At 46.4% G+C, this 11509-nt stretch overlaps 1 protein-coding gene across 2 annotated transcripts in view; it reads right to left on the reverse strand.

Annotated features, from left to right (window-relative positions):
* Positions 1-4760, reverse strand: part of HLF (HLF transcription factor, PAR bZIP family member) — a 53632-nt gene extending 48872 nt beyond the window's left edge. The window contains exons 1-2 of one of the 2 annotated variants that reach the window (XM_025859455.2): positions 4210-4760; positions 1718-2053 (exon numbers count right to left, since the gene is read on the reverse strand). In XM_025859455.2, coding sequence (XP_025715240.1) covers positions 1718-2053; positions 4210-4324 — 451 coding nt within the window. In that variant the 5' untranslated portion in view covers positions 4325-4760. The remainder of the gene's footprint in view (positions 1-1717; positions 2054-4209) is intronic. The other variant, XM_025859456.2, reaches the window with a different exon arrangement.
* Positions 4761-11509: the final 6749 nt, after the last annotated feature.

Here is an 11509-nt window from a genome sequence, read left to right on the forward strand (position 1 = left end):
TTTTGATATTTCTTTCCAGAAGGGGGGAGGGTTATATACTGTTCCTAAGTATTTTAAGAAGGTATTTCAGAAGGCAGGATTGAAATCAACGATAAAAACTGACACAGGTACAATGACAACTGCTCTCATTAACAGAACATCTACTGCCAGTCACTGGACTCTTTATATATATATTACATATAATGTTCACATTAACCCAATCCCATAAAAATCATGCCCTTCGATACAAAGGTAAACTGAAGCTCTGAGAGGTTACATCACTTCCTAAAGCTACAAGGTGGTTAAGTCTCACTCTGCAGAGCAGAGTGACTGAGATACGAGGCACCTTCTCACTGGGGCTCCAGCCCCTTCTCCCTGGTTTCAATGGTTATTTCACTGATTATCTGTTCCTGGGAAGAAACAAAACCATGGCACTGTCCATTCCAAGGAATAAGGGCTTGGGGTCACACCAAGGAGTATATTCCCCAGCTTCTGCAGCCTCCTGGGGTGGGCAGAGGTTAAGACTTAATTCCATTCCAGCCAGTGGCCTTGAGTTATCACTCAAAGTAGGTTTTGGAGAAGGGGGCCAGCACAGAAAGACCTGAACTCCAGTACTAATACTTCAAGGCAGGGATGTTCTCTTCCTCCTTTGAATCATTTCCTTCCATTTTAATCTTGCTCTGCATGTCAAAGAAATTCTTCATGAGGCAAGGACACAAAGTTCAGGAATGATCTCCAGCACAAGTCCTCCATTGTCCTGTTTTCTGTGTTCCCTGCAGCAAAGGCCCTCAGCTCGGTGACCTTCCTGACAATTTATCTGGCTGAATCTCTGTTCCTGGTTACCTGTGCACATGAAATGTACTTTCTTCCTGTTCATTTTGCACCAGAGTGTTAACGGCATAAAAGCCAGGGCTGAGCCACTTCAACCTGTGTATATATCTGAGCACTGAGCAGGGGGTTTTGAAGTTCTGGACATTTTGGGTGATGTTTCTACGTAGTATTTCAACACCACTTACAGCCGACCTTGCAGGCTTTGACATACATGGAATAAGTGTGATGAACAGATGAAAATGAAAAAAAAAAGTTACTGGAAGAACAATTTGGTTTATCGGAATAATGGAGTTCTGGCCCTGAAAAGGCTAAACCATGCTTAACAGTGAGAGGTGCTTTTAGATTCAATCTATCAATCAAGGAGAATGCAACAGGGAAAGGATGAAAAAGTGATCAGCCCTACACCTCTAACTCCTATTTTCTTTTTCCCTTCAGGTGAGAGAAAATGAATGTAGGTGAACCACACACAGCCTTGGAGGGTCTACCCACATCTTTCAGCAAGATCCTATATCTATGCATTTGCAGAACGGGGGCAAGCGGCAGGAGAGGAGATGGGTGCCTACAGTATCCAAACCATTCACTGTAGGCTGGTGTTTCTTAAACTGCAGTCCTTGGATCAGCTGCATCAGTAGCCCCCGGGGTTCAAAATGCATATTCCTGGGCCCTTACCCCAGCCCTGAAAAATCAGAATTTCTAGGGGTGGGTCCACAAAATCTGCATTTAGCTAACTCTCCCAGACATATGGATGCTCACTGATGTGGGACGATCAGGGCTGTGAGTGAAATACAAGCTTCCTCTTTCAGAGCCAGCCCTTCTCCCTGACTGTGAAGATATTTGTGCCCCCCCCACCCTGTCCCTCCCTTTCACCCTCTTCCCCATCTGAAGGGAGAATCTTTTCAGAATTTACCTGGTCTGATGGGGCTCTGCATGCAGTTCGGGGACGGGATGCCAGGGTGAATGGGTGCAGAGGCCCGACTGCTGAGGTCCATGACGGAGGGGGCCACAGAGGAAGCTGGCTGCAGCCCAGGAGGGTGAGGGCTGTGGTCATGCTGGGACGGGCTGGGGGGAATGCCATTTTCCGACAAAAACTCCTCCAGGTCCATGTATTCCAACTGGAAAGTATCTCCGTCATAAGGAAGGGTTTTGTCCCATAAGGTGGGTCCCAAGAACGCAGACTGGGGGACCGTCGGGCTATTACTCTCATCATCCAGCTTCTTTTCCTTGTCTTTATCTTTACTAAATGCTGCAGAAAAGGGGGAAAGTTGGACTTTAAAAAAGAAAAAAAAAAGTGTCGCTTTTTTAATCACCCCTCCTGGCCTCTGCTACAAAACACCTCGTTCAAAATGTTCTCACAAACACCAGGGTTCTTCTCTGGCTGCTGGCTTTTGTGGATCTAGAGTTAAAAGTTCAGACAGGACATGGATCTCTGCCTGTTTTTCAACATCTTCCTATTTACTTTGGAAAGAAAGTCCTAGTCCTTGGGACAGGGCTACAGGCTGATCTGGGATATAAACAAGGGAATGCAGTTTTCAAGTACATGATTTGAGGAGACAAATAATTTACATCTACAGCGAGAAAGTAACACCTGCAGTTACATACAATTGCTGTGATTTTTTAAAAAAACAGCCAATAACCAGGCATCATCTCTCTTCCAGGAAATTCATTACAGTAACAACATGAGGTCATTCAGACTTAGCCAGTGAGCTGGGGATTCTAATTTTGGTAAAGCAGGGACTCTCCACCCTCCTTTGAAACCATGCTTTGAGCACCTACTATATACCTGATACTTTCCATATATTATCTCCAAAAATCTCATAATAAACCTGCAAACAGCTATTATCCCCATTTATAATGAAGACATAGAGGCCCTAAAACCTGAAGGAACTTGACCAATGCCTCACGCTGGCGGAGGAGAAAAACTGAGAACTTCCTGAGCCCACATATGTTTGTTTAGAAAGCCGTTGGGGCACCTCGTATTTTACAAAAGGAGGGTTTCTTTTTTTTTTTTTTTAAGTATTTTTTTCCCTCCTCTTCCCCAAAGGCTTAAGTATGATCCAATTCACAAAAATTACACATGTATGCAATCTGTCAAAGGCACAGCTATGGGAAGGGTGATTACATACCCTCGATGGAGGTATGCAGCTTTGTCCTACCTGGAAGTACCGCTCACCCCAGGTCGTCTTTAAAACCTGCTCTGGATTTTGCCCATTCTAGTACTCAGGCGCGGGTGGAATCTGGGATTAGGGAATCTGGCTTCTGAGTTTCTTCCTCAGAGAAACACAGCCTCCGCTGCCATCCATTCTAATCCTCTAGTCTCATCTCCTGAGAATTTGACTTAAAACACCCACAGATGCAAAAGACTGCAGGCAGCACCTTCCTCCCAAGTGCTACTCCTTAAAGGAGAGTTAAAAGGGAAGCTATACTTTGCAGAAGGCGAACCAAAACCCTCAACTCTTGGAATGCAACAGGTTGTCCCCCTGCTAGGAGAGAAGATGAGAGTACTCCCAAGCTATTTGTAGCCAAATGATCTTTCAAGACTTTTACACTCTAAGCCGCACGGTCTGCATTGGCTACTGTGACATCGAAGGCATGAAACAGCATCAGCCCAAACGACAAAACCCTGGCGGCACCAGCTCGGTGCGGCGCCTCCTCGCCCGACCCCTCCTCTACCGCTCCAGCCAAGGTTGCCTGGGGGAGGTTTGGAACTTACCAAGAAAGGGATCAAGCCAGAGGAGGCTCCTGCGCGGTTACACGTGAGCCTACTCCGCTCTCCCCTCCCACCAGGAAAAGTGCACTGGGAAAGTGTCAGAGCTGGAGGCGTGCACAGCTTCCCGCTCAGAGACCACTCCCCCCGCCAGCCCCAGCCCCCACCCCGCTTTTTGAATTACCCCTGGCAGGGAGAGCACAAGGCTCCGCTCACACCTCGCGAGTTCCGGACGCCAACTAACACACAAACAGTAGCACGATCCCAGTACCTAGGCTACGCTGCGAGACCACCCCCCTCCCCCGCAACAGAACCAGGCCCTCTGCTTTCTCCTCCCCAGCCCGGGAAGCTCTGCCCTAGAGCAGGCGGTTTCGCTCTGCGTGCGGGGAAGCCTCAATCTAGGGAACACTGACCTGTCAAGTTACGACTCCCACCTGCGCCGCAGGACCGGGACCCAGAGAGCCTGGGTCGGTCCCAGCATTATTTTAAACGTTGCTCAGTGAGGGGATTCCCCTCACCTCTTTTGGGGGGGGGGGTGATGGGTAAGCTCTTCAAATTTCAACAAAGCAGGGATAGGGTGCCAGGGGACAGGGAGGGAGGGGATGGATGCTCCAGCAGGGTTGCCCAGCCGAGGAAGGGGACCCCAGGAGCGTCGTTCCTTCCCAGAGCGGGGCAGCCAGGAAGGCAGCGCTCACCGTCTTCGTGATGAAGGGGGAGCTTCAGCGGGTTCTCCAACAAGGACCTGAGCACGCCGTAGGGAGGCGGAATAAAGGTGGGATTCAAGGGGAGCGGTCGGGACATTTTCTCCATCGCGATGCACTCAAATTTTTTTCTTAAAAAAAAAAACCCAACCGCCCCCCAAAATGTTGCTGAGCTTTTTCCTCCGTCCTTTGCCAAAAGTACTCGCTTTCAAGGCGGTGGGGACAAGAAAAAAATTACTTATATCTTTATAAATACATCTGCATAAGAAAATAAAAACAAAAAACTTTCGGGTTCCCAGTGCAGATGGTCCCCGGAGAGCGCGCCAAGTGCCCGCGGGCTCCTCGGCGACGTGCAGGATGCTCTCACCTGCCTCGAACCCCTCGTCCTGCAAAATGTTCAAAATTGCGAAAAAGAAAGAAAAAATATGCAGATGGCTGCAAAAGGGCGGAAGGCACCGCGCCGGCCCGGCCCCCACGCGCCAGCACCGGAGGCTGGGCGCCGTCCCACCCCACCCCCCTCCCCGCGCCGGCGGCCGCTGCTCCCCCGCGCTCCGCGGCCCCGCAGCGCCGGGCTCAGCGCATCCGGCCGCCCATGTGCCGCGGCCCTGACAAGAGTGACGTCAGGGCCCGCACCGCGCGCCGATAGGCGTGCAGGGGCGGAGCCACGCGCGGCACCGCCCGCCTGCCCCACCCGCCCCGCCCGCCCCGCCGCCACGTGTTTAGCGTCGTCGCGCGCGCGGATTTTCCAGGACCCTGCCGAGCTGGCCCGCAGTAGAGACAGGTGCTAGATCCCCTGGATCACCGACCTGGGCTGAGAGCTCAACTTTTTCAGAGTAGGAAGAGGAATGAGGAATGTTTTTCAGTAGTTTTCAACCTGAGAATAATCTGGGGAGTTAAAAACAGAAACAAAAACCCAGATGCCCAGGCAGCATCCCAGATCAATTAAATCAGACCTCTGGGCTGACATCCAGGCATCATTAGTTTTTAAAGTTCCCAGGGGCTGGTTCCAAAGAGCAGCAAGTTTGAGAATGTCTGGTTTAGATCGAATGGAAGGTAAATGCTCTTCTAAATATTTCTCCTGGCCACAGCCAAGCTTAGCACTCACTCTCTCTTGCCCCATTCCCAAAAATACTGAAAAATAACGACTTGCTAGAATTTCTGATGAGATCCACAAGTAGTGTGAAGAGGGGAGTGACAGAGGGAGCGCCATCAGTGGTTTCCCACGCTGTCAGGAGGGCATTCAGAGGGATACACATTTGCCTGCGATTGAATAAGGGCAGAGGAGACACACACACACACACACACACACACACACACACACACACACACACACTAAATGGAGTTTCAGAAATATTTGCTGTAGAAGAGTACAGATGACAGTGCCCTGGTCAGGTTACAAGGTTTGCACAGTAATTATAATAATTTCGTGAAGTATTCCTTAAGAAAGGTCTCAGTCTTCACTGCCATAACAGCGGGGTAAGCACCTGGCCCTGAGGGTTGGAGCCCGCGGTGGCGGGAGCCTTCTCCCCACCTGGGGTGGCCACTGGCCTCAGGCGTGGAGATCTCAGGTGGGCAGGCAGGGTCTTACCCTCTCTCCCCATATCTCCACGCTAAGATCAGGGTAGCATGATCTGGGGAAGGGTCTGCAAGAAGGAATAGGCACAAATTAAAGAAAATGTTCTTTCAGTGAGACACGAAGGCCTTCGTCAAGGCTGTCTCTGAGGTGGGATATGGTGGAGTCTTGATGGATTCTACTTCCCTGAAACTCACCCCAGGAGAGAAGTGTAAGAGAGAAGGCACCTAAAAGCCAGGAGACCTGGAGGGCCACAAATGGGCACCAGGCAGGATGACTTCTAGCAAATACCTTCCCCTCTGAGCTGGGCTGTGATCAAGTGACCTCTACGGTTCTCTTCACTCTAAAATTATAATTAAAAAGTAACATTCTGAGATAGTGTGATGATGTTTCAAATTTCAGCCAAATTCTGAAAACATCAGACTTTTAGCTAATGCCACCTACATTTGCTGAGTACCAACTGTATGCCAAGGACTATGCTGGGACTGGGGAGAAAAAGATGTGTAAGACATAATTCTAATGTAATAGGTTACAGCCTGACATATGCAAACATTATAATATAGTCTTAAAAGAGCAAAAATGCATAGATGAAGGTGACACAGGTACTTATATAAAAGAGAGATTCCAGAGAAGGTGTCTGAGCTGGGCATGGAGCTAAAGATCGTTCATCAATTTCCCAAATCCCGCAATTCTACTATACTGTTTTTCACAAAAGAAAGGACTCTTCCACCTTCATTTCAGAGAGGAAGAGGCTATTTCCCTGCCTTCATTCCCCTACCTACCTGTAAACTTACTAACTAGGAGAGCTGAGAGCATCCTCTCAGACTGGTCAGAAACATTATAGATTCCAGGTGCACAAAAGGGTAACAGTCCACTAGCATTCCCTGGCACATCCAAAATGCTCCACCTGCTCATGGTTTTCTGCACTTCCTCACTTTCCCATGAAACCCCTGTCAGCTCAAGTGATCTGGTTTCCCAGAGCGATCTTTTCCTTACCACTGGAGAAAGCCTAACACTGTGGCTTGAAATTAGATTTCTCATTGCAAATGGATACACTGGCATCCTGGTTGATCAACCAGTCTCTTGGGAATTTGGTTCATATAATTCAGTTCCTCTGATCAACTCTGGATCATGGGCCACATTGAGGACCGGCCCCTGAGACCAGGATGCTGAGGATGCACAATATTTGTACATGCAGAAGTCAGAGGGATGGGAATAGGAAAAAAGGAACTCCAGAAGAGAATGGCATGGGGAAAGATATGGAGAAAGGAAATTGGCAGACACAATTTGTGAACATGTTTTCATTTCTCTTGCATAAACAAATAGGAGTGGAATTGCTATAACACGGGGTAGAGATATGTTTGACTTTATAGGAAACTGCAGAACAGTTTTGTTTTCTGTATTAGGTGAATTCTCCTGCATTGCCAGCAGCAGCTGAGAGTTCTGGTTGCTCTGGATTCTCACCAACATTTGGTGGTGTCAGTTTCTTAAAATTTTAGTCGTGTTAAATGGGTGGATAGTAATGTCTCATTGTGCTTTTAAGTTGAATTTTCCGGATGACAAATGATGTTAACCACTTTTTCATGTGCTCATTAGTCATTCTGTATCTCCCTTTGCAAGGTATCTATTCAAGCTTCTGGCCCATTTTAAAATTGGGTTGTCTGTCTTGTTTTTATTGATTTTAAGAGTTCTTTACCTATTTGGTATAGAAGTTCCCTTGCCAGATATATGTGTTGTGAATATTTTCTTCCAGTCTGTGGCTTGCCCATTGTTTTAACATTGTCTTTCCGTGAGCAGAAGTTTTTAATTTTGATGAAGTTCAATTTACCAACTTGTTTTTTATGATTATTACTTTCTGTGAACTAAGAAACCTTTGACCACCTGGAGTCTTGGAGATATTTTCCTCTAAAACTTTTATAGTTTAAAGCTTTTCTATTTAGGTCTATGACCTGTCTCAAATTAACTTTGTATACAGTATTGAGGTAGGGGTTGAAGATTTTTTGTTTTTTTGTTTTTTTCATTTGTCTCGTGGGGACTTCCAATTGTTCTAGCAGCAATTGTTGAAAAGATGTTCATTTCCCCCTTGATTTGGTGCATTTATACAACTGTATAAGTGTGGGTGGTCAAAACCATTCTTTAAAGGATTTTATTTATTTGTCAGAGAGAGAGAGAACACACAAGCAGAGGAAGCGGCAGGCAGAGGGAGAAGCAGGCTCCCCACTGAGCAGGGAGCCTGATGTGGGACTCGATCCCAGGACCCTGGGATCATGACCTGAGCCCAAGGCAGACGCTTAACCAACTGACCCACCCAGGCGTCCCCGGTCAAAACCTTTGACCTCAAGGGAGAAAATATTCAAGGATAGAATAATGTTATTTGTAAGTTTCCTAGGCTCTGATTGTTATCACGCAACAAAACAAAGTTCATCAAAGTTCATGGCTAAAATAAATGGCTTGCTTTCACTGGCTCATTTGGTTTGTTACAAGACCTTCTACAAAGTTGTCCACATTAACCTAAGTAAAAGCCTGAAGGCAGAAGCAATGGCTAACTTGTTTTTTTATGTACATGAGCAAATATTCATCTCTTGGAGGCTCCTGTTTACCACTATCAATATTTCAATGCTTTAAAAAAAAAAGTAAAAATAAAATCCTTTGTTGGAAAAAGCCAAACAAATAAATATTATACAAAGAACATTTGACAAGTCAGTGGAAAACTCTTCAAGGAGGGAAGGATAGTAGAGGCTTCTGAGGTGTGAAACTGTTCTAAAAATAGGAATGCTCATAGAAGAAAGGTTTCTCAGAATTAACTTCTTAAAAGATGCCAGCACAGCCTGACTCTGATCTGAAGCTCTGGAAATCGGCTTCTGCCCAGCCACTGGTTTCCACCTGTGCAGTCATTTCAGGATTTTGAGTAGTGAGGTTGGGTAAGGAAGTCTTTCTTGCAGCCCCGTGGGTGCAGGTGTGAGGCGCCCATTGTTGGCCCCAGCTCCACAGGTCCACAGGTCTGCAGAAAGAGCTCATTTGAGGTGTAAGCAGTGTCTGTGTTTCAGATTCCCAATGGGTATGAAACCTTGCTGAGTGTACAATGCCTGCCACTGTACCCGACCAGGGGCTGGCAGCCTGGGGTGGAAAGAGCCCAACTTTGTGGTTATGAAGGGCTTTATACACCAGCGAGCCAAACCTCTAGATGAACCTGTTTATCTCGCTGCCAAAAAGGGCACTTTGTCCAGGGAATTAATTCAGAAGCGAAAGGCATCACATGGGAGTTCAGCTGGATACGCCTAACTAGCTCGTCCTCCTCGTTCTGAGACCTCTAACCCAGCTAAAACACTGAAAAGGAAAATTATATTGCACTGGCTTAATTCCTGGAGACCCTCAAATCTATTTGCTTGAGACAGGAACATGCAAACCGGAAACAAAAAAAAAAACCACAGATTGGGAATGCTAAGCTCTCCTCCGAAGGATGACTCATGTCAAAGACCATGGCTAGGCTTTCCTACCTTTTCTCTGAGTCCTGTGGTGCTCTAGTAAATTCCAGTGAGAAAGACTAAGACAGACATAAGAGGCAGTAAGCCAAGGGTGCGTGTTTGAGAGTCAGACGCTTTATGTAAATGGGATATAGGAAGGTAGGAGGAGGAAAACGGTGTGGAAGAGAAAGAAAGAAAAGAATACATGTGGTAAAAGGTGAGAAAAAGATCAGTGCTGTGCTTTGCAATGGAATGGTTTAGGGCCAGACATACCCGGGTATTTACTACTCCTCCTACCAAAGTAATAACCATAACAGTATGAAGAGAAGAAGGCACATTTATTGTGTGCCTAACTGGGTTCTGGCACAGCATTAAACACTTTTAATATATTATCTCATATATAACTCTCAACGATGGTATAGGGTATGTAGCATTATTATCCCCATTCTACAGATGAGGACAGTGAGGGTCAGAGAAATTAGTGACATGACACGGTCCTGTGGCTATCTAATACATGGAGAAGCTATGCGTTGAAAACAGCTCTGCTTAACTCTGAAGTTTGTGCTCTTAACCTGGATATCGTAAATGAATGGCAAACATCCATCCAATAAACTCACTGGGCTTCCAACTGGTTCAAATTCTGCCCCTGTCCTGTCACCTTGGATAACCTCTTTGATCTCAACTTTCTTTGTGGGAAATAGAAACTAAGGCCCATGTTTCCCAGCTCGCAGAGTCGCTAGGGGGACTAAACGAGATCACGCATCTGGAGGTGCTTGGTAAATTGTGAAGGGCTAAGCAAATGCGATGACTTGTTAATTGGGGCATATTTGCATTTTCTGGAGATGCTCGCACCTGAGAGTCTGCATCTCTGTGTAGTCTGATCTTAGAGGCTACTTTCCATCCAAACACATGTGTCCTTTTTTCTTCACCTCTTTCTCCCTCCCACCAGGGCAGACAACTTCTACTGCTCTCAGGATCCAAAAGAAATATGAGTTTGAATGGGAAAACAAAATATAGCAGATTCCAAATAGCCCCTCAGGCAGGGTAGGGAAGCGAAGCCCATTTCCTTTAGCTTCCTAAGGGATGAGAGGAATAGAAATTTGTGGATTAACAAGTGAAAATCGAAGTGTTTCGATTTCAATCTTCGAAAATCGAAGATTGGACAAGTGCCCAATCGAAGAAATATTGCTAAAGTTAGAAACATTTGAGCTATAGAGGCATGCAATCACCGTGACTCAGAATTTAGTATTGCTCAGGATCCAGGGTTGATCAAGTGTAGCAAAACTGGCTTACATCAACCACACTCTAAAATATAATTTCCCAGCTACATGTTAGGCTCTTTAGGTGCAACAGAAATATAAGACTAGATGCCCTGAGGTGATGGATTTCTTGTTCGATCTGCTAGGAGCATACATGTGCTCATGGACCAAGTACAAACATCCTGCTGACCCAGGGAGAATTGGAGCAATGGCCTTTCATCATGCAGGGATATAGGACCAGCTTCCCTCCATCCATTGTGCCTTCATCCCAAGACAGATGTTCTGATTTGTAGACATTGTCACCATCCTAAATGGAGCTCTGGCATTGGGCAGACTTTCACGGAGCCATGTCATAAGTGATTGGCCAACCAAATGCCTATAAATGGGTGTCTTTGTCCGGACGTTGGTAATTGGTCCAATTACTAGAGGCCAAGGCAACTGCTTTAACTCAGACAAATGGCACAAACCATATGCAACCAGATTAATTTGGCGTGGCTTTCCTTTAGAAAGAAGCTCCGGGCATGTCAGATATGTTTGAACTTCAAGCAGTACTTAAAAATTGGTGTCAGCTGGACAGTGTGCTTCCTGCCCTGTAGGGACACTCTCCATGGGAGTGTTTTGCTGAGCATGGAATTAGAGTGAGGCAAGCAAGGTGGATGGCCTTAATGACATCAGGCAGTGTCAGCCAGGTGCACAGGGCCTTGCTGTGACTTCTTTCCAATTGAGTTACCGAGTGGATGTGGACATTTCCATCATGGGGACTGACAGCCAGGGTGAGAAGAGCAGGAGGAAGCATCCTGAAGGATCTATTCATTATGTCTGGGAGGCATCACATCTGCTGGTTTTGCAAGGCACTAGAGGTAGTAATTCCTGACGCTTTGGATTCTGCATTTACTAGGCCCCAAGCACACTATTCCTCATCTGTTAATTCTTTTTCTTTCTTTCTTTCTCTTCTTTCTTTCTCTTTCTCTTTCTTTCTTTCTTTCTTTTTCTTTCTT

The sequence above is a fragment of the Callorhinus ursinus genome, unplaced genomic scaffold (genome assembly GCF_003265705.2).
Source record: "Callorhinus ursinus isolate GAN/ISIS: 27379988/994484 unplaced genomic scaffold, GSC_fseal_2.0 scaffold52, whole genome shotgun sequence".
Taxonomy (NCBI): Eukaryota; Metazoa; Chordata; class Mammalia; order Carnivora; family Otariidae; genus Callorhinus; species Callorhinus ursinus.